General features: G+C 25.8%; 1 protein-coding gene across 2 annotated transcripts; it reads left to right on the top strand.

Annotated features, from left to right (window-relative positions):
• Positions 1 to 744: 744 nt before the first annotated feature.
• On the top strand, positions 745 to 23,696 carry LOC129975677 (transcription elongation factor SPT5-like). 2 transcript variants are annotated; one of them, XM_056088798.1, is made up of 27 exons: positions 745 to 827; positions 3,860 to 3,915; positions 4,270 to 4,440; positions 5,921 to 6,159; positions 6,449 to 6,589; positions 6,926 to 7,025; positions 8,012 to 8,146; positions 8,612 to 8,728; positions 8,835 to 8,927; positions 9,104 to 9,168; positions 9,329 to 9,434; positions 9,528 to 9,609; positions 10,968 to 11,119; positions 11,925 to 12,080; positions 12,360 to 12,457; positions 13,111 to 13,180; positions 13,287 to 13,412; positions 14,009 to 14,146; positions 14,551 to 14,782; positions 15,672 to 15,777; positions 15,891 to 16,012; positions 16,264 to 16,372; positions 16,754 to 16,944; positions 18,272 to 18,394; positions 20,262 to 20,374; positions 20,694 to 20,789; positions 22,740 to 23,696. In XM_056088798.1, the coding sequence occupies exons 2-27, from the start codon at positions 3,862 to 3,864 to the stop codon at positions 22,872 to 22,874; spliced, it is 3,270 nt and encodes a 1,089-aa protein (XP_055944773.1). In that variant the 5' UTR covers positions 745 to 827; positions 3,860 to 3,861; the 3' UTR covers positions 22,875 to 23,696. The 2 variants fall into 2 exon arrangements, with proteins under 2 accessions (XP_055944773.1, XP_055944775.1); XM_056088800.1 differs by lacking the exon at positions 745 to 827 and adding an exon at positions 1,689 to 1,763.
• Positions 23,697 to 23,929: the final 233 nt, after the last annotated feature.

Genomic DNA, 23,929 nt, shown 5'->3' with positions numbered 1-23,929 from the left:
CAACTATTCATACAAAAGTTCAAAGGAAAAAAAAAAAAAAAATACAGAACGGTACCAGAAAATGTGACGTTTCGAAGCTTCTATTTCGGACTGAGTAGAGTAGGACGAAATGTTTAAAGATAATGAAGGAAGAAAATATTCATCTTAGCACCACAAGTAAAACATTAGCAAATTTATATATCTTCTTAAAGTCAATACTGATAAAGGAATAACATCAACAATAAAAAATACAGTTGTATTCTGGGCATTTATATTTGCTAAGCCATTTTTGATGGAGGGAAGGGATGTGTAAAAAATGCACCGAGCGTCATCTTACTCTCGTAACGCCACTGCTATCATCTGTTTTAACAGAAATTTACCTGAATCTGGAAATATTCTATTACAATAATCATTGTTTAAAAAAAGATGACAAAAATCTTATTCTGCAAAATAATTATTTGGGGGTAGGCCATTTTTCAATTCTGTAATGACAGAAGTTTCTTGAATTACGAAGGGAAAATTAACCCGAATCGGATTGACTAATTTTGAAGTTCAGGCGCTTAGAAAAGTCACAGTTTTCTATTGTAGTCAATATAGATAACTAAGCGGAATGGGATTATGACGTCATAAACGTTGATTGGTTCAAAACTGCCGCAAATTGCTAAAAATTTTAGAAATATTTTGAGCTTAGTTAAAAAATTTAAATACCAGGTTTTAATTTTAGATCTCATGAAAAATGTCTGATTTTATTTAAAACTACGAATAATATCGTGACTAATTTTGACATCAGTCCTTATCGACCAAAATGGCGGATACTCTCATTCAGCTTTGAGCCACTGTCGCCATAGGTAAGTGTTGCACTAATTCCTTGATAATACACACATATAGTAATGTTTTGTACGTAAATTTTAATTAAAATATCGCAGAAACGCGCGGAAAGCATCATATTTTATATGTACTTATATTTTTACTAGGTGTCTTACTTATTTGACGAATTAAACTGATCGATTTAATTTTCGAAAATCAAACACGTCACCCTGCTAAAAAGTACATAGTAATGTCTTTCTTTGAAATGTGAAATAATTGGGAAAATAATAGGTTTCTTTAAAAGATAATATACCATTTTAAAGCTTTTATAGATTTGGAAAAAGCTTGTTCTTTGGATCAAATTTTTCAATTAAAAAAATATTGCCTTATGCACAAGTTTTTTTTACTCAAGACTAGTTATCGGCATCAACAATTCCATTACTTTACAAAATATTTCTTCTGTTAGAAGCATGATCGCGAAATAATAGTTGGTGAGAAATAATTTTACTTATTAAGTAGCTTTGCTTTCTCATGTGATATCGGTTATATGGAATTTTTATTTACTTGCAAGAATAATTCCTATTTGAATTTATTTAAAAATTGAAATAATTTTTTTTTATTTTAAAAGAGAGACAAAATTACTATATTTCTAGCTAGCATTATTAAATTAACAGTATTTTTTTGTACCTATAAACGACTAGATATTTCATGTGATTTTCTTTCCATCATTAAGTTTTATCTGTTAAATATTACTTAAGATTTGTCCCGGTTTTTCGCCAAGCACTACAAAATCTTGCCAATCTTCCAAAAACTCGCCAAAATCCCGCCATTTTGGATGAATACAAGAGAGACGGTAACAAACGGGTGTTAGGGTTTCAATAAAAATATTAAATTACATATGGTGGAAAATCTCCTAATATTTCAATATTGGCAAAAACGGGCGTAGATTTAGGCTACAATTTAATTGAAATCATAGGGTAAATAAAATATTGTATTATTGATTGCCTCTGAAGGCAATTCAACAAATAATTGACTATCTACTACTTAATCGTTTCCATATACTGCTAAAATATTTTGTTTTCTTTGTTTTATATTGACTTGAGGTACATTTAGTCATACTTAAATATACGAAACATGACACTTAAAACTTGGATTTTTCTTAAAAAAATAAGCTTGCAAAGGAAAAAAAAAAGATGGAAAAAAATATTTACTAAATATAAAAATCCAAAGTAGTTTATATATATATATCAAGTACATATGGATTGATAAATTATGCATTACAGAATTTGATCCTTTTTTTTTTCTTTTTTTGTTAATAAAAGATTTTGTATATTATAAATAGAATTTTAGTTAAATTTCATCTTTTATTGTTTTTTATTTCTTTTTCCATCTTTTATTTTCAAGATATTTTTCTTTGAATCAAAACTCAAATCATCAATTTTACCATCTCAATTTTCTGAATTAATTTTTTAAGTATACAAGTGGATTTTAATAGGTATTAAATTTTTTTTAGATCTTTTTCTGAAATCTTTTTCATATAAATTTCTATTATCATGGTCATTTTTGAGATTTTATTTTATTTTTTCTTTTATCAGATATTTTGTGAATTCAATGTACTTTTTATTTTGAGATTAGCATAATCTTAAAGGAAACTGGTGCATTAGTACTTCAGCCAATTTTTGTTAAATGATCAGTATATTTAGTTTACTTTTCCTTTTTTACATTTTGTTAAAATTGTTCATACTTAACAAAATCTACTTGAATGATTTGCAATACTATTTTTCTTTTATGGCTGCTAACAATCTTTGAGTTGCGTTAGAATTTTAAACAAATTTTCTTTTAGTTTTATTGCATTCATAAAAAAGCAGAACCATCCCAAATTATGTTTCAATTTGGTTCTGATTCATAATAATTTAATGTTTTTGGTTCTTAACTGTTCATTCATTGGTATTTACTAACCTGTTAGTGTTTCTGTTAATATTTTTGATTTAATTCATTTGATAAAAAAAATATGTATTAAATTATCTTTGATTGTGATTGTTCTGTCATCTGTCTGATGTTCTGATTATCTGTCATTTATTTTTGCAAACATGAAGCAATTTTAAAAACATGAAGCAATTTTAAATTGCTTCATGTTTTTTTATACACATTGAAGATTTACATCATTGTTTTGTAATATTTTTAATAACTCAAATCTTCAGACTTGGAAATATTATAAATGATTTGCTAAATAATCATGTACTTGAATCAGCTTTATCAGTCTTTATACAGAGGATAAAACATTGCTAGAATATCATTTGAACCATCAGAAAGAAGCTGATACATCTTAATATTCTGTTACTTTGAGATAAAAAATCATCACCTTTCTTATTATACTTGAACTTTAACGATTCTTATTATTTTATTTTACAATATATATATCCCAAATTTTGTGCAATTCTGTATCATATATAATAAATTACATTGGCATATGTAAGCATATATATAAAAATTATATGCTTATTGGCATATATATATATATATATATATATATATATATAATATAGCTTATTGGCATATATATATATAAATTATTTTACTCCGAGCTATATCATTATGTCGTGCATCTTTTTACATATCTAAAAATATGTTTACATGTATTTTTAGGTATGTAAGCATATTATTTTTTAAAAGATTTAAAAATTTGTATTTATCCCTCTTATTATATATTTCCATTGGCTTTACACATTTTTGCTATGGTGAATACATGTTTTTTTGCAATGAAACAGATAAGTTTTATTCCTAGATGATTGGAATATTTAGCTTCATTCTTTTTCTATTATGTTTTTTGAAATTTTTATAATTTATTCTTATAATAGAGACAAATTGAAAAAGTTAGTTGTTATAATATGTTCCTGTCATGGTTGTAAACAAGGTAAATAAATTTTAAGCTGATTTTTTTTTTTAGTGTTTGGATTATTTTTTACCCTTCATAGTGTTATAGTCATTAATTGCTTTAAAAAATATCACCAATTTTGAAATTAATATTTTTTACTTGTGTAAATATACTTTGAAGGATCTTTCTTTATTTCAGCCATGTCTGACAGTGACGACAGCAATTACTCTGCAAATGCTAGTGAAGAAAGTGAGGTGTGTTTTTAATTGTTTTCTTTTAATATTGCTTATTTTAATATATTTTGTTTGAGCACATACAGAATCGTTACAATTGAAAAATTATGAAAGATATTTAATATTATAAATGTTAAGTGTTGTAAACTTTAAAAATATACTTGTATGTTTGGCTAGGTTCATATTCTTCCTAAGTGAAAGCAAATACTGTACTTTTCTAAAATAGAAAATTGCTCCATGAAGAAATGATCATTATCATTATAAAATGATGCTTATTGGATCATGATCATATAATTTAATTCTATTATTTAAAATACCTATTTTCTGTCAGAAAATATATGTAACATAATTTCTTTTGATATGAATTTTGTGTAGGTTGAACAAGATGATGCAAAAAGTGATGCTGGATCTGATGCTGAAAGTGATGCAGGAAGTGGAAATAATGATGATGAAGCTGAAGAAGTGACAGAAGCAGAGGCTGCAGCTGAAGAGCCGCAAGATGAAGATGAGCCTGAAGGAGAAGATCTTGATGAGGAAGAGGAGGAGGTAATATGTCTGCAAATTGCTATACCATGTGGCATGTTTTTGATACATACATACATCATGTAACATAACATGGGATTAGAATATTATAGTTTGTAAATCTTAGTAACTTTGTCCTTTTTTCATGAAAATTTTCTCACATTTAAATATTTAATTCCATTTCATTAACAAAACAATTTATTAGCAGAGCATATAAAAGTTAACAATTGGTGCCCCATGATTTTTTGGCGATTTTTTAAGGCCTAGATCGGCGGTATCTCAACAGTAACATGAATGAAAACAGAACATTATGTAAACCAGAAGTAGTGCTTAATTGCTGAAATTTGTCGCCAATCGAAGGGGCACCCAAATCTACACTAGAAATGCAGAGCACATTTTTTGCTTTGATATTACATTATTTATATTAGAAAATCATCATTATTTTATTACATTTTTTGTAGTTCTATACATAATATTAAAAATAGACTCTTCCACTCTTTTGAACATGTATTATATAATATAAGGCTTGACTAATTTATTTAAATGTGTTAATAAAATATATTTCTAAATATGCATGCTTAGATATTTCTAAAAATATATGCTTGTGCTGCCTTGTTAACTCCTTTTGATAATTAACAACTATATTTTTATTCTTTATTTTCTGATGATTTAGCAAAATTTAAGATTGAGTATGAAATTTTGGTTTGCAAAGACATTTCAGGATATACCATATGATGATTATATTCTAAATTTTTTTTGTCAAAAGGTTTGTTATCCTCTTGAAATATCCACGAATGAGATGATATAAAAACTTTTGATTCATTTTTATGATAATATATTAATAGAAGTGGCTATTCTGTAGTAACTTCCAAAAACCAATTATTTTGCAACAGTTTTATTTGCCTTTAGTTTTTAATTTCGAGTTTTTTAAAAATAAAGTTTGATATCTAAATTAAGTATTGATTTTTGTAGAACATCCCCCCCCCCATTTATTTTTCAAAGAAAGTGCAAATAAAGTATTGTGGTAATAAATGGATAATATTTTAAGTTTTATGTTTAATTTTAATTCTTCAAATTGTGACTGCATATATTCAGACGCTGGTCATATGAAGTTTTTTTTTTTTTAAATAAGCAAATTGTTAAATAGTGGGAGGTTTTAATATTTGTCTTTTATAGGAAAGAGCATATTGATTTTTCTTTTGAATTTTTCTTTGTTTTATTGAATATGCTGATGGAATGTTAATTTACTATCTCTAAAAAAACCTAAGTACTTAACCTTTGTCATTCTCTTAATAGTTTGATGTAGTAATTTAAACACTGTAATTTCTATAAACTCTTTAAGTTATATAGTGGATATGGATTGGTGAAATGATGAATTTAAAAAGTATTTTAACATAAATTTTGCTTGATATGAGTATGCTTAAAATGTAAAAAAGGTGGAATCTGATAGAATAAATTTTAAATTAATTTTATTGCATCAGAATTTTAATATTTAAAATTTCAGGATGAAGATGAAGAAGATGACGAAGAGGATGATGACGATGATGATGATAAGAGAAAGAGAAAGAAAAAGAAACCTAGATATGGAGACTTCATCTTGGATGAAGCTGAGGTAGATGATGAAGTAGAAGAAGAAGAAGAGTGGGAAGAAGGTGCAGAAGATATAATAGATCGCACTCGTCCCACAGAAGAAAATACTTCCCGAGATATAGACAGTCATCGTCGTCTTCAAATGATGTGGACGTAAGTTTTAACAATTCATATTATTGATTACAGATTTCTTAAGAACAAATATATTTAAGTTAATGACTTTTTACTACAGTTTCAGTTAAGGTACATTTTAAATTATATTATGTGTTTTGTATGACTGAAATTCATTTTATTTAACTTCTAATTATAAAAGTTAATTTCAGACTTAATTGTATTTAATAAATAAAAACATTTTAAATAAAATTTACTTAACCATATTTTATTTCTTTTTATTAATAAAATCATTGTTATTGTGAAATTAAACTTTTAAAATCTTGAATAGATCCCAAAAAGAAGATGAAATTGAAGATTACTATCGAAAAAAGTATGCTGAATCATCTGCAGCAGAAAAAGGTTATGGTGATGGAGGTGATCATGAATTACCTGATGAAATTGCCCAGCAAACTCTACTGCCCAGTGTAAAGTAAGTAAATATATATTCATCTATTATAACTAATATGTTTTAAGAATAAAAAATAGAAAAATTAAAGCAGTGTGTTACTATTGATTAAATAACTTTCTCTTAATGAAATCTGTCTACAGAAAGTTTCTTATCTGCCATTAAAAGTAGTAAAATCATTGTTATAAATATGTAATTGTTTTATTTTATTAAATATATTATTTTTTTATATATATTATATTCTGTAGCCACATTTTAAATTATTGCAATTATTTAACATACTATTTACTGTACCTGCATTTAAATTTTGTCTATATTGATTTTTGATTAAAATATTGATTTTTAATTTAAAATTTTTAGAGATCCAAATCTCTGGATGGTTAAATGTCGTATTGGAGATGAAAAAGCCACGGTGTTGTTGTTGATGAGAAAATTCATTACTTACCAATACACAAATGAGGTAATTGAAAAAGATATATATAATTATTTTTGAATGTGAAAATAATTTATTTTCTGAAAAATTTTGTTTTTAAATGAGACTTTCCTTTTATACCATCTCAAGAATCTTTAACAGTATAAAATTAAAATGTTAGGTTCTTATTTTAAAACATAAGATTTCTCCTTTAAACATTTATTAATATTTCTCCTTTAAAAGGTCAATTTTCTTTTAATATTTTTAAATAATGTTTTAAAGGCAAAATGTTTATTTTAGCATTTTTCCTTTAAAAGTTCAATTTTCTTTTAAATATTGTTTTATGAAATATCAGATTTTCATCAGTGGCATATATGCCTTTGTCATTAATGTATTAAACCAGATGAAAGTTATTTGAATCAATAGACATTTAGTGAATGGAGTCTGAAAGACAAAGTCACCAAGCGTAAATTATGATGCGGAATGTGGCTTTTCTGCAGCAGAGGAGTTGCTAATGTTCGAAATACAGGAGCCATTTATGGAGAATTTGTTCCAGAAATTTTGAGTTTTATACTGTAGCAATGCAATACTTACTACACATGGCATGCATGTTGATTGCTGCTGATTTAATTGTACTGAATTTGATTCCTTGAAATTAAGTTACTTCTTTATTTTATTTTTGCATTATAAAAGATGTTTATAAAAATTTTTGATGTGATCATTGCTGAAATTCTTGCATTTATTTGAATATTTAAATTGTTTTTTATATTAAGTTGCAGATTTCCTATATTTTTTCTCTTGATAAAATAAAGTTTCATCTGATTTTTACAAAAGAATGTTTCTAGTTGAAATAATCAGAGAAGAAATGTTTCTAGTTGTTATAAAAGAATATCTCTAATTGAAGTTTTCAGGAAGCTTATAGGATTCTGATTGAAATATAGTTAATTTGAAAAGTTATAACTTAAGTGTAATATTTAAGTTCAGTTTATAATAATTTTATATGGATTATTCTGTATTTGATTATTCTTATATAGCCACTGCAAATCAAGAGTGTTGTAGCTCCTGAAGGAGTTAAAGGTTATATTTACATTGAAGCCTACAAACAAACTCATGTGAAGCAGGCTATAGAAGGAGTTGGAAGTTTGCGGATGGGACAATACCAGCAAACGGTAAATCTTTTATAGATTTTGTTTTGTTTCTAACATTTCAAAAAGCTTTTATTCAGAGATCTTCACTTTTTGAAAACATATTCTGAATTTAGGAATAATTTTAAGCATATAATTTAATATATACTTAATTTTTTTATACTTAATATTTTAAGTATATTTAGATATATTTTTGCATATTTAAATTTTTAATTTGTTGACATCAACACATAATTTTCAAATATAATAAATTGCTTAAAAAATAAAAAAATTCCAAAATTCATAGAAAAAATATCAATTACATTTTTTGTACATAAAATTGATATCTTTTGTAAGAAGCTTTGGGCTTCATCAGTATAAATATGTAAGCAATTTCCTAATATTTACAAATTTTTTAAATAAAAAATTGCTTCAAATTTTGTTGTACTTTAATGAGATCAGGTTTTTGATATTCAACATTTAAAAATTCTTTTTTGTGCAATTTAATAGATGGTTGCCATTAAAGAAATGACAGATGTTTTACGAGTGACAAAAGAAAAGGCCCAGTTGAAACCAAAGCAGTGGGTGAGATTGAAACGAGGGATATATAAAGATGATTTAGCTCAAGTAAGTCTTTTAATTGTTTTGTATGTTGGTTATCTTGCTTATATTATGTATACTTTTAGTATATTCATTTTGAAGTTGCTTATAAAACAAATTTTATTTTCTTTAGGTTGATTACATAAATGTGTCTAATAATACTGTACAGCTGAAGTTGATTCCCAGGATTGATTATACTAAAAAGCGAGGAGCATTACGAACAAATGTAAGAATTTTTGTTACATTAATGTTCACATTTCTTTTACTTAAAAAATATTGAGTTTAATTTTTTATTCACTTGCAAATTATTTTTGAGAAATATGTGATAATTTGTAATTTAAGAGGAGAATTTTGTTGAGATTCATATCTCTTATAAACTTATATGTTTGATATTAAACTTAGGAGCCAGAAAAGCGTAAAAAAGGAAAGAAACCTCCTGCAAAATTATTTGATGTTGATGCAATCAGGTGAGATAGTAAACTATGTTTAAATTCTGTACTCTGTTTTATTATATTCTTGTATTGCATAGAAATAATATTTTGCATTTACTTTTGATTACAGTTAATATTAGACCAATATTTATTACATTTTGTATCAAACTGAATTATTTTTTGTTATATATTTTAGAGCTCTTGGTGGAGAAATAACAACCAATGGAGATTTACTTGTATTTGAGGGTAATCACTACAGTCGCAAAGGTTTTCTTTACAAGAGTTTTGCCAAGTCAGCTCTGGTAAGTAAATTTTAAAAAATCTATTAATTTTATATTTATTTTAAGTGGATGTTAAATTTTGAAAGTTTATTAATAAATTGTATCTTGTTTCAGATCATTGATGGTGTGAAACCTACTCTCTCTGAACTTGAAAAATTTGCTGAAGAAAGCGATACTTCAAAAATGACACTTGAATGTATCTTTCTCTATAAAATATTATTCATATTAAGATAGTAAAATGCATGTAAATATTGAAAATGTATAATTATTTGATGTTTCAAAAATATGCACAATAACTATCTGAAAATGTATCATTTCTGATATCTTATGGAGGATTATTTATGAGTTTTTAAAAAGAATTGTAAAGAAGCTAATGAAATAAGACAAACTAGAATGCTTCCTTTTTTTTTTTTTTTTTTTTTTTGTGAGTTCATGGATAGATTGTAAAGTATAAGTTAAGCTCAAGGTAATTAATTATACTCTTATTTAACTTCTTTTACACTTTTTAAGATGAGATTTTGTAAACAACTTTTTACTCACTTTCTGTTGTGTTAGAGTTCTAGAATTTATTTATGCGCATTTGAAGGCAATACAATATTTTCGTAAATAGATTATTTACTGATTATTTTTAATGAAACTGTGATACCATGTACGAGATGTCGAGATGATTTTAAAGGATGAATTTTGTAATAAGTATGAAAAAATGATGGTGTTATTGACTTATGGAATATAGTAAAGAGTGAATGTTTAAAAAATGAATACAAATAAAAATTTAATTAAAAAAATCTTTCTTTGGCTTATTAATTAGTAAAATGTAATTTTTTAATGCTAAAAATCTGTAGAATGAAAAAAAAAATCATTAAAAATATAAAACACAGTAAACAATAAAAGAAATTTTAAACCACAATGAATATTAGAAATAATTTTTCTAAACATCCATTAAAAAAATGAAAATACTGTAATGTGATTAAAATTGCAATTATGCTTGATGTTTTAATTATTTTTGTTTCGTTAAAAAAAAGTGTTTATAATTTTTCTTATTTTTAGTGTTATTGCATTAAATTATGTCATATCTTTTATTGTGAAATTAAATTTTGAGTGAAGTTTTTTTAGAATAAAGTATGCAATGTTTGTAAAAGATCTGCAATTGTAATATCTCTAATTGTTGTCTCAATTTGTAAATTGTTGGCTGGGGCGGGGGGTTCAGCTAAGGATGGAAAGATTTTTTTAGTAGTTTATTTTTGTCTAATTCACCACCCCATTCTATTTAAAAAATAATTCTGTATGTTTCAACTTGTTTTTAAATAAAATGTGCATAGTAAAATTAAATAATTATTCATTTTTAGTTTAACCTTTTGAATTCAAGTGTGAATGATTGAATTTGTAACTAATTTTCTTGATTTATATCAGATTATATAAAATAATTAAATCTAATAAAATAAATTATATAAAATATTTAAATCTGTTATAATTTTTAAGTCTTCATATAAAAATTCAAATGTAATTTTGTAAAAATTAAATCAGATGCATTTCTTTAACTCGATGAAAATACAGTCAGTGAAAGTGGGCAAGATGATGCAAGTCATAGCTTCTCTCCTGGTGATAATGTGGAAGTATGTGAAGGTGAGTTGATTCATCTCCGAGGACGAGTTATTGCTGTGGATGGAAACAAAGTCACTATGTTACCTGATCATGCAGATTTAAAGGTAATTATGAACTTTAAATGCTGTTTTAGTGTAACTTTATATGTCCAAGCATGAAACATTACTATTGCAAAATAAATTACGACCTCTTAAGAGGAAAATACTGTTTTAATATAGTTACTCTATTTTTGTTTGTAAAATGGCTTTGTTTGCTCTTTTTTTGCCATTTTTAAGAATAATTTTAATCTTTTGAAATGATGAGAAGTCTTGTTTTAACCAGTTAATTGTTTGAACTTTGAAAATGCATAACTAAATTGTCATAAACAGGCATATATTATATAAATATAATAAATAACTAATTATAAATAGAATAATTCAGCAATTATTATGTAAATGTAATAATTGTCAGTGAATAAGCAATGCAAAACGTTTTACTTTTTCCATGTTGAGTGAACTTTTCAAAAACAGTTAACTGGTTGAAATGCGCACAAAGTGTGATTTAAGACAAGTGGGGGCTTTTTTATAAATCTGCCATATGCTTTGCTTATTGAAAGTTGTAGTGAGTTTGTAATAGAAAAGGCAATTTGTATTATTATATTTTATCAAGATTTTTATTTTCGAAAATAAGACATAAATATATGTTAATACAACTCGAATAATATTCGCCTTTTATATTTCCAATAAAATTCTGTTAAAAATTATGTGTTAGAGGAATTTATTTTTATAAAATTACAGGTAATTTTGATTAATCTAAGCTCTAAAATAAATTATGTATTAAATATTTTTATTCTTATGTCTGAAAGTTATTAAAATGGGCATTTTAATAAGAGATGCATTACATGCAGAGTCATTTTTATATTCTTTTCAGGATCCTTTAGAATTTCCATCTCATGAATTAAAAAAATACTTTGAAATTGGTGACCATGTAAAAGTTATTGCTGGAACATATGAGGGAGATACTGGATTAATCGTGAGAGTTGAAGATAATGTTGTTTTGGTATTTTCGGATCTTACTATGCACGAGGTTTGTACTGTTATTATTATTATTAATATTTACTATGGAAAAAATATTTATTCATTTTTCATGGGGAAGTTTCAATTAAATTGCTCTCTTTTCTGTATAAAAATATTCTTTAGAAGTACAAGTTTAGTTTTGTAATTTTATTTTATGTAAAGAAATTTAAGAATTAACTAATTTATTCTACTTAGATTTGAATGTCTCATTGTTAATTGTACGAGTTTTCGAATTTTAAATAGATAAATTGTGCAATTTGTATATTTTAATTTCAATTTATGTATTTAGCTTAAAGTTCTTCCTCAAGATTTGCAACTATGCACTGATATGGCTACTGGTGTTGATTCTATGGGTCAATTTCAGTGGGGAGATTTGGTTTTATTAGAGTATGTATAATTCTTTCTTTCTTGAATTTGTTATTTAAACAAAATTCAACATGTATAGACTTTTTTCTAAAGTGTAAATTCATAAAAATTTTCTGTCTAAAGCTGCTAGGGAAGAGGGATTAAATAAGACTGAAGGGGGGGGGCAAGTAAGTTAAAATATGTAATGAACTCGTTAAAATACTTTTAATGAGTTAATTAAAAACATGAAGTCTCTGTTATGTTTCTTTCTTTAAATTGTTATATATTATTTCTTTGCTCTTAGATATTTAGTAATGCAACAGTTACTAAAATTTTGCACACTTGAAACCTTTAATAAATTGCCGTGTCCTCATTATCAAAGAATAGCACTTTTGATCGTTAAAAATTATTTTATGCAATTTCATTTTCAAAGTCAACCTTCAAGTTAAATAATCTTAATTAATAACATCAATGATAACAAGAAGGTAAAGAAGGATTTAAAAATTGTATAACAATTACAAATAGTGCCATTAATATATTTGATTTATTTTTCTCATTTGATCTTCTAATATATTAAATTAAGATAACATTCAAATTGTATTCCAAAGATTTCATGTTTATTGTATATTTGTTTATACCAACATTTTGATTTGTAATTTTTCATCATAAAATTAATAAATACTATCTCATTTTAGTGCCCAAACTGTTGGCGTTATTGTTCGACTTGAGAAAGAATATTTCCATATCCTGAATATGCATGGAAATGTAAGTTGAGGAACTTATCTTTTTGTGAAAAAATATTTTTTAGTATCATTTTTATTCTATGCTGAAAATTAATATTTATTGATGTTTTTTTATCATATTTTATAAGGTTATTAAAGTAAAGCACCAAAGTGTTTCAAAGAGAAAAGATACTCGACGAGCTGTTTCTTTAGATTCTGAGTCGAACCAAATTCAAGTTCGTGATGTAGTAAAAGTTATTGATGGACCACATTCAGTAAGTTTAAGTAATGAATATTTTTTTCATGTGTTGATGGAATAAAAGGATATTATTTGATTGTTGTTTATAAATTAATTATCATATATAGGGTCACTGAATTGCACGTTTTGTGCTGCATTTTGCATTAATGCTATTGAGTTCACTAGCAGCTCATGTGTATTGTGAGTGGTGGAGATCCAGATGTGTACAGGTGTATGCAAGTGTACAGAATATTTATGTGAATTATTCTGTAATATATAATTTATTAATACAAGGAACTTTAAATATTGGTAGTTTAATATTTATGGCGTAGAAGTCAAGGATTTGGGACAGATAAAATGCAACACTGATTTTTCACACTTTTAAGCAACTTGTATGACTTTCTTTGAATTGAAAAGCTGTTTGAGCATTTACAATGATATTTTTATTCTTTTTAAAGATTGAATATTGTCCTTACAGCTTTTTAAATTGTTTTTCTCCTGAATTTCCATTAAAATTTTTTTAATAATTTTAAAAAATATATTAAATTTTTTTTAAAAATTTAAATTAAAAAATATATTAAATTTTTTTTAAAAATTTAAATTGTCTAAATTTTTATATTTTCTGTGTTGTAGGGAAGGCAAGGTGAAATCAAGCATCTTTATCGTAGCTTTGCATTTTTACACTCTCGTATGATGACTGAAAATGGTGGTATCTTTGTTTGCAAAACACGTCATTTGATTTTAGCTGGAGCAGGAAGTAATAAAGGCAGAGTAAGTAGTAACTTAGTAGTTTATTTCATTTATTAAAAAAATTCATTAACTAAAAAATTTATTAAAAAATTTTATATTAAAAAAAATTATTTTTTTATTGTGGAATATTTCCAGAATAATTAAAACTTATTGATTTAGGAAAAAAGATTAAATTGAGGCTTAAACAGTTATTGTGCATGTTACTATTATTTTTTTTAGTTCTTTGAAATCGGCAACTAATATTAAACCCAATCTGTTATAAAACCTCATATTAAAGCGTATTGTTGGAAATTCTAGGTTTATGTGATAGTTTTATTTAAAAAAAATTAAAATATATCTCTTATGCAAAATAGTTATCTGGAGAACTAGATTGTGAAAATAAGCTTTTTGAATTTTTCTAAAACTTATTGTTTTCATTTTTTTAGCCACTATCTGAGATCAACATGCGTTCTCCATTCCATGCTGCTTCTCCTCGCATTAACAGCCCAATGCACCCATCTGCTGGAAGCAATAAACCAGCTGGAGGTTTTATTGCTGGTGGTGGTGGAGGAGGAGGAGGAGGAGGAGGTGGTGGTGGTGGTTTTGGCCGTGGAAGAGGCCGAAGGGACAGTGAGCTGATTGGGCAAACTATAAAGATTACTCATGGGCCTTATAAAGGTTTGTAATTTTTAAAAGGAAATAATTTGACATTTTCTGATTAATTATTAAGGAGAGATAAGACTTTTGAATAAAACTTAATTTTTGTATGTTTATTTTAATATTTTGATTGTTAAATGAAATGGTGTTAGAAAGGTTTATAGTACTTAATAATAACTGTGAATGAGATGAAAAGAATTGAAGCATTAGATTGTTTTATTTATTTATACCTTTTTTTTTTAAGTTTTCAAATAAGCCAGTTATTTGAGGTTTTCCACTAAAGATTCCTTATGTTGTGAAAAAGTCCCCCCCCCTCCGTATGAATTTTTTTTTCAGACAATATATATATAATGTAACTGAAAAAAACCTGAGCTTAAAAACCAATTTTTGTCTGAAAAATATTTTTTTTTACTGTGAGGAATTTTAATGATAATTCAGGAAAATGAAACCATTAATGCAATATAAAAAGAAACTCAGAGCATAGTAGGTATTTACTAAATTTTAATGAAATATTTAAGGTTTCCTTAATAATTTTTAGTTACAAATATTTTTAAAAAATCTATATCAAACCACACCAAAATTTTATAACTCCATTGTTCTGTATGAAAGTTTTTGAGAGTGCTGTAATTAACTGTTTAAAAGTATACAAAATTATTTAATACTTTTTAATAATTTAAATGTTTTTATGAAAATATAACTTCTTGATACATTTAGAAATCATCTGTTATATTTATGAATTTAATTTACTAAAAATTTAAAATATATTATGCTGAACAATTATTGTTAGTAGTAATATGAGAGAATCATTAAAATCTGAGAAAAGGAATATTTTAATTTTTTTTATGTATCTTTACTTGAATAGACTTATAGATTTTATATTTATGAAATATTATTTCTTGCTCTGTTATAGGTCATATTGGTATTGTGAAGGATGCTACTGAAGCTACAGCTCGTGTAGAACTTCATTCTAAGTGTCAGACTATATCTGTTGATAGATCAAGATTGGCTGTTGTTGGGTAAATAATTTTAATTTTTCATTTGTTGGTTAAACCTGATGTGTAAATTTTTTTAATGATTTATTAGTCTTAAATATTTCTATTTACATACTTTTATATGCTTATTTCCACAGTGGTCCTAGTAGAGGAAGTCTTTCTAGCTATAGCCGTACCCCGATTTATGGCAGTCAAACTCCAATGTATGCTGCTGGTTCAAGAACACCCATGTATGGATCACACACTCCTCAGTATGATAGTAAGTACTTATTTTTGTTTGCGAGTTCAGTGAAGGTGAAGGCAAATTAGTGAATTTAAAGTTAGTTAAATTGGTGTTATTATTCTTATTGATTATATTATTTTTTTATGGTATTAAAATTAAAACCTTGCAGGATTGTTTCTCTTAAAAAAATATAAAATCTTTTAATTATATTCATAATTTTATGTATTTTATATGTTATATATTTATTTCCTCATAATATTTATTGTAATAATTCTTTCTCTTTTTAGCTGGCAGCCGCACACCCCATTATGGAAGTCAAACACCATTGCATGAAGGAAATCGTACACCTAGCCATGGGGGTGCATGGGATCCAACTAATGCTAATACTCCTGCTCGGTAAAAAAACAGTTTAAGAAATTCATTGAAATTTTATGTATATTTAAAACAGATAATCGAGTTAAAAACATTTTTGATCTGTTTTTACATATTTCGCTTTTCAGACATTAGACATTACAATTAAAATAATAGTTTGTGTTCACATCTAGAATTTTTAAAAGGACAATTTTTATACATTTTTTTTTTTTTTTTTTTGAATTTTTGAGAAGCTGTATATTTTAAATTTGATAGCCTGAAATAACTTCTTAAATTGTAATGGTATAATTTTCTCTACTGTTTAGTTAAATGACACTCTCTATTGTATGAATTTGTCTTAATTCATTGAGGAATCCATTTGAAATTTATAAATTCCTGATAATAACATTTACATTTGCTATACAGGGGTAGTAATGACTTCGACGATTACCCATATGATGAACCTTCACCATCGCCAGCTTACAACCCTGCAACTCCTGGTTATCCTGACAATTCACAAGGTCCTTATACTCCACAGACACCTGGGAATGCACTGTATAATTCAGATCATACGTATTCACCATATCAACAGACACCATCTCCATCAGCTTACCCAGGTTGATAGTTTTCTATATACTATAATAAAATTCATATATAAAAAATAAATTATTTATGATTATATTTTGTAATAATTAAAGGTAAATGAATAATTCTGTACCTTTTGAAGAATGTAGCTACCAGAAAAATCAGTTATGAGCGAATGAATATGTATAAATGTGGAAAATATTTTAACATATACAATCCATTTTCTGCATTAACTGTCTTAATGCGTTAAAGTACACAATGGCTTTAAACAATCTGTTTTTTTTTAATGCATTCAGATAGTGGTCATTATTTATATATTAATACATAAATGTCATTGCTATTGTTATTAATTGAGAGATTTTCACATAAAAACATTTTTCATGTTTAAATATATCTCTAATTTATTTACTACTGAGGAATGTATTTACAATTAAGTTTTGTTGAAAAGGCAAACTGAAAGATATGTTTATACTGGGATATTTAGAATAGGATTTAAATTTATAATCAGAATTTTATTCAGTTTTAGCAATCATTAAAAATGTATTAATTCAGTTTCATAATTTTTTTAATCATGCACTTCGCAGTATTGACAGAAAAGTGTTTTTCTTTTTTTTGGGGGGGGGAGACAAGTTTAAAATAAGACTTAGTTACAAACCAAGTAATTTTTCAATGTAATGGTGGTCATGCCTGAATATTATATTATAATTAGCTATGTATTGCAATTTGATTTCTTCAAAGATCCTTAGAAGATTATTTCCAACTGAATGGTAATTTGTCTAAAATTGTAGTACATGAACTGTCAGATTTTTTATTTTATGGTTTTAAAACAGATCTGGTGAGTTTCTTATGTAAAAAATAAAAATCATGATAATTTTCAAGGTTTTTTTCTTTTTTTTTTAACTGAAAAAAAATATAGACCCCAGGTAAAAATGAAGTACAGTGAATAAATAATTAATACATTTCCTTGAATCAAATGGTCATATGAATATTTTAAAATTTTCTTGATGATCCAAAGTATAGGAAAAAACATTCTTTGGACATTTAAATCAGGTTTAGATAATTTTTTTTTAAAAAGCATATTTGTGTCAAAATGCAAAATTTTCTTAAAAGAATAAAAACTTTGAGCATCAATGCCAAAATGGGTATAATAAAGCATTTCTTAAAGAATTTTTAACAAATATTCTATTTTAAGGATTTGTTACTAGAAAATAATAAAACAAAATACTGGATTAAAAATAAAATCAATCACTATCATATTACATCTGTTCATACCTTTAATTGATGATATACCCTGTTTTCATTATTGGATATTTCATTTTTATTTTTATTGGCTCTTATATATGCAATTCTTTTGATAAGGTGGTACACCCAGTCCATCTGCTTATGCTGCCACACCTAGTCCTTCAGCATATGTTGGAACACCTTCTCCAAGTGGATATGGGTATAGTCCAATGACACCGGGAGCCCCAGCAACCCCTGGAGGTATATATTTTGTTATATATTAAATTGTACATAATTTTGGTATTTCATTGGGAAATAACAGTTGTTTTTTAGTTGTTTTGTAATCATTAATTGTTCTTTTCAAAATAGGCTTAGATTATGGGTTAGAAATGTCAGTAGGGTCATATTGAATACAGTTCTATGCGGCTTGTAAAAGATTTTCAAAATTCTTAATATTGATTGTTATTCTTCTTCAAGTTTCATTAGGAGACTCAAGATATTTCAATTGTATTTGATGAAAAACTGTTTTATATTGAATTTTTTTTTCATATTCTTTATTAATGTTTTTTTTAATTGATTGAACAATTTTGATTTTGTGACAAAATTTTGCTACTGGAATCATGAAAATTTCTTTTAACTGTGAAAGAATACAAATCTAAGAAGTTTTTGCTCTTAGAAAAGAGATATTAAATCTATTAAGTGCAAGTTTGATAAATTAGTATATTATTCAAGTTTTATTAGATGAGAAGTAATTATTTTAAAAATTCTGAGTAGTTTAAAAAGCTAAATAAATATGACACATTTCTGTAAAAATATGGATTTCAGTTTTTTCTGAACCAATTTTTTTTCATTTTGTTGGATAAATTAATTTTTTTTTTTGCAATATCTTTTTTTATCTTGAACATTTTTAAAAAATAAATTTTTTAATTTTATTATTCAATTTCTTATTATAATTCTAGGTGTTTGTGCTAGGCATAATTCATTATTTTATCATATTTGTTCTAGTTTAACTTTTTTGTTCTAAGCTTGTATCATATTTAGCTACAAAAATGAGGGATTGTGTTAAGTTTTCTGTTTAACTCAAATATATTTCTAAGTAGCAATAGAAAATAAAATTTTTGAAAAAATGACATTGAAGCAACACAATAAAGATTTTTAGATTTGAACATTTTAGGATGTGAGATAAACATCTTGAATCTATATATTAAATGTAAAGAACAATAAATTCTGAAAATAGTGTTTTTTTTTCACCAAATCAGATCAACATCTTAAATCTATATTTAGTGTAAAGAACAATACACTCCGTAAATAATGTTTTTGTTTTCACCAAATCCATATTTAATGAGGAAAACAGAATCTTTCAAAGTAGAACTGAAAACGGTTAAATTTGCATTTTTACATTGTGAGAAAGGTCTCAATGGACTTTATGCATTGCTATAAATCGCGTAAAATCCATTTGCAAATTGAAGCTTCCAAGGTTAAGCAAACCCGAATTTATAGAATGAAAAGCCTCTTGAAAAACAGTTTTGTTACTTTTCTATAATGTGTTTAAATTTTAAAAAATGGGAAAGAGTAAAATTGATTATCAATTAAATAATAAATGCTTATTGTTTGCTGAGAATTTGTCATATATATCATGCCCTTGTGGATGAAAATATTAAAGTTAATAACATTATTCTCTTCCACTTTTTTAAGCAATTTGCTAGCATATGCTTGAGAAATGCTGCAAATTGCAATGCAATTTTAATCGATCAAGTAATCAATTTAAAAATAGTTTTTGTATTTACTGCAATACAATGTAAATGGATGTTTTTCTATCAACAATATTAAGAATATTTATGTTAGTATGACAACAATATCTCCATTTTAATTCAGTTTTTTTTAAGCCTGATTATTTAAACTTTTTTCAATATATACATCTTTATTTTTTCTTTCGATTTGATCAACTTAATGATCATCTTAAAAATAATGTTTGCACATAACACAATACTTAAGACCATATTTTTGTATTTTATATAGATGCCTGAAGTATCTTTCTATTTTTGAATAGAAGGGATATCTTTTTTTTATGAAGTTTATTTCTTATTTTGGAGTATTTTATAATATAAATATTTATTTTTTTACTAAGGTTTAGACATGAGTAATGTGGAATGGCAGACAACAGATATTGAGGTTACAATTAAAGATTCCCATGGTGATGATGGATTGAGCGGACAAACAGGAATTATTAGAGGAATTTCCGTAAGTAAATTTGTTTGTGATATAAAACAGTAATTAAACCTTCTAATTCAATAGCAAATATTAAAATCCTCTTACTTATCCATTATTAATCTCTTTCTGTGACTTTAAGTAGCAGAAATATTTGTATGCCTCAAATGTGTTTTTTGCAGTATTCTTTATTTTTCAATTACATTATATTTTCTTGTAATGAAGAAATTTATGCTATTTAATGGTGTTTTGTAGTCTTAAAAAATTCTCTTCTTATATTCTTTGAATATTTAAGAGCATGGACTCTGTACTTAATTTTTTTGCTGTATGTTTAATTATTTTTCTGTTATAGGGTGGAATGTGTTCAGTATTTTTGCCTAAAGAAGATCGAGTGGTTAATATTTTGGGAGAGCACTTGGAACCAGTTGTGCCAAATCGAGGAGATAATGTACGTTTTTGCTTCTTTGAACTACCTGCTTTTTTCATTTAAACTTCTCTTGAAATTTATTTTGGTTGTTTCAAGTTATTACTTGTAGTATTTGAAATTCTAAATTTCAATATGCTTTAAAACTTGTACACAGGTTTTAAATTCATTGACAAAAATATGAAAAATTGAGCAGAAATTTAGCTTCAAAATGTTTTGTAAAATCTAAGGTTTGAATGTTGACATAAAATATATATATATATATATTTAATTTCCTTCAAATCTTTTTAGATTTATTTTGAAAATTTCATTTTATTGGAATTATTTTATATAAGATATAGGACCAATGATAAAATCATTTATTAAATCTTCATAAGTTTTTGTTAAAAAATTTACTACCATAAAATTTTCAGTTCAGAAAGTAGCTAAAGATTTTAGGAGGAACATTTTGGCAATATTCTTACAAAATGGAATGTTCACATTCTATGTATGATTTTTTGATATTTTAAGAAAATTATGTAACAACTTTATTCAAATATCTGTTATGCTGGTCTTTGTAGTTGGTAGGTACTTTTTATGTCCTTAAAAAGTATACAGTGAAGCTTCAGATTTTTATTTTATTCAAATGATTTGCAAACTTCAAAAGTATATTATTTCGAATATTTTCTACTATTATGGGATTGGAAACTCTTCTTTATTTCCGCCATTTTTACAATAAACTGAAATGTAGAAGTAACAAGAAGAATTTTGCCTATTTTGTTACTTTTAGAGCATTAGAATTTATTGTTTGAGTCAAATTGTTCCAAAAATGAATTTACTGAACTGTTATTGGTTATAATAAAGTTCTCTATATTTATTTTAATGAATTGATGCTTTGCTTTCTACAAAAATATTTTTCTCTTACATTCACATATTTTCCCAATTTTTGTGCAGTTTCTTATGTGAGTTGAATTAATGGCAATGAATTTCTCATTTGCAATCCTCCAAACATGCTCTGTATACTAAGGTTAAAAACTTTTTGGTTCAAATAAATGCCATTAAATTTATAATTATAGTAAATGCTGCTAGGTTGTTTCAGGATTTAATAATTTTGATAATATTAGCTGATTGATAATAATGACTGAATTGCGTAAAATTATTTATATTTTTATTGCATCAAAATAAAAGAATAAAGACATTTACTTCAGAGCTTTTTATAATTTATTTCAAAACAATTAAAAAATTCATTAATTATTGGTTCCCGACAATTACTTCTATCATATATTGTTTGTACTTGTATTTCTTTAAAAATATTTTTAAACAATGCTGTGTGTCACATTTCCAAATATCAAGAGCTTGTTTATTCATATCAACATTTGTTGGATGATTTTTTTAACATATTAATCCATATCAAAATTATTAATATTTATTATTTGGCTTTTCTCAAACAAGTTAGTGATTTTTAAAAAAATTTTACGAAGAAGAGGCTGTGAAATTTTCAACTGCTCTGCAGTGTTGTGTTGACTGTTTTAAGTCAACTTTTGTACCTCTTAAAAATTTTAATTTTGTCTTTAGCATAAAAATCCTTGTGCTCTTTTTTTCCATTTTGCTTTTGTAATTCAATTGCAGGTGTTAGTGACTTATGATTGTTCAGATATGAAACCAAACTTTGTCATCATAACTATACTTTTAAATCAATCCAGATCATTTTAGTCTAGGTAAAAGAATGTGAAGCCCTTTAGATGTTTCCTTATAAATGGAATGAGAGATTTCACAAATGTCAAATGTTAATGCTAGTTAAAAAGTTAAAAAAAAATCGATTAATTCTTTTCTTTAAATAAAATAACATTAAATGATACTATGATCATATTAAATGAATATTTTTCTGTGCATTTGAATATGGCTTGAGGATCTTTAGAATGTAAGGCAAATGATAGTATAATCATTATAATATGTTAATTATTATTTTATATAATATCTGATTTGTTATTTTAGGTGAAAGTTATAATGGGTGAAGATCGTGAAGCAACTGGAAGACTTGTTAGTATAGATGGAAGTGATGGTGTAGTAAAGCTTGATAGTAAAGATCTTAGGATGATGAATTTGAAGTTCTTATGCAAAATGAAGTAGAATTTGAAATCAGAACTCTTTGACTATTTTTTTTTCTTGGAGGGGAATGATCTTAGACATTCCTATTCATATTTATACTTTTGTTTTTTGTTGTTGATATATTTCATCTGACTTTATGCTCATATTGTTTGAATGAAAAAGTAATTATGCCCGTTAAAAATTTTTAAATAGTGCATCTGGGGAAACGTGATTATTTCATGCTGAAAAACATTTTGTATATATGTGTATATAAATTTGTAGATGATGTTGGTGATGTTCTCTGAGGTCACCACAAATTCTTACAATAAAAATACATTAAATAAATTTTCTTGTGTCATTTTTTTTTTATTGGCACAATCATCGTGCAAATTGCCTTTGGTTGACTAACTGGCTTACTTGGAATACTAGCTGATTTTAATTTAATTAAATCTCTAATCCATAACTTCATTATCATGGCTGTTTCAAAATACTTTTAAGCATCAAATTGTGACTGATATTAAAGTTATATTATTTTAAAAACTTAGTGCTAGCTCTCTTTATTTTGTGTACAAACCTTCCGAATCGAGATATGTCCCATGATGTCATAGTGTCATTAAAAAATTACTTTGTCTTTGCAGTAATACAATTTCACTTTCTGATTTCTTGTGCAAATTATGCAAATAATGAATACAATCATTCTTCTTTAGCTGTCAGCAATGAATGGAAGTCACATGTTTAAATATTTGATGAAGCAGATAGTGATTTTAATTTCACCCCAGCACTGAAATGTATTGTTGAAAAATTTTGTATAAGATTGTCAAAATTACATATCAACTAAATGGCATTAAGGAATTTTTTCTTTTTTTTTTGATTCGTAAAATTGTAAAGATTATTTTTGTATGGCATTATTTTTGTATGTTATTGTGTGAAGCACTAAAGCCTTACTTAAATTTTAATTTTCAAACAATCTCTTCAAGCTGCATTTACCATCCCCATAATATATTTGTACTACATTTGCTAGCTTTAGTTAAATGGTCTGTAAGATGACAGCATGCAAGTTCTTCTTTATGATCAGTAAAGATAAAGTTATTTACTGT

The sequence above is a fragment of the Argiope bruennichi genome, chromosome 7 (genome assembly GCF_947563725.1).
Source record: "Argiope bruennichi chromosome 7, qqArgBrue1.1, whole genome shotgun sequence".
NCBI classification, from domain to species: domain Eukaryota; kingdom Metazoa; phylum Arthropoda; class Arachnida; order Araneae; family Araneidae; genus Argiope; species Argiope bruennichi.
Note: the sequence above shows the minus strand (reverse complement) of the source record. Positions and strands in the feature narration are given on the sequence as shown.

What these genes read in the sequence shown, in the direction of transcription:
- LOC129975677 (XM_056088798.1), top strand. Translation starts at nt 3,862, where the DNA reads ATGTCTGACAGTGACGACAGCAATTACTCTGCAAATGCTAGTGAAGAA. An exon ending in CGTCTTCAAATGATGTGGAC is followed by an intron (nt 6,160 to 6,448) that starts GTAAGTTTTAAC and finishes AATCTTGAATAG; the next exon opens with ATCCCAAAAAGAAGATGAAA. An exon ending in GGAGATTTGGTTTTATTAGA is followed by an intron (nt 12,458 to 13,110) that starts GTATGTATAATT and finishes ATCTCATTTTAG; the next exon opens with TGCCCAAACTGTTGGCGTTA.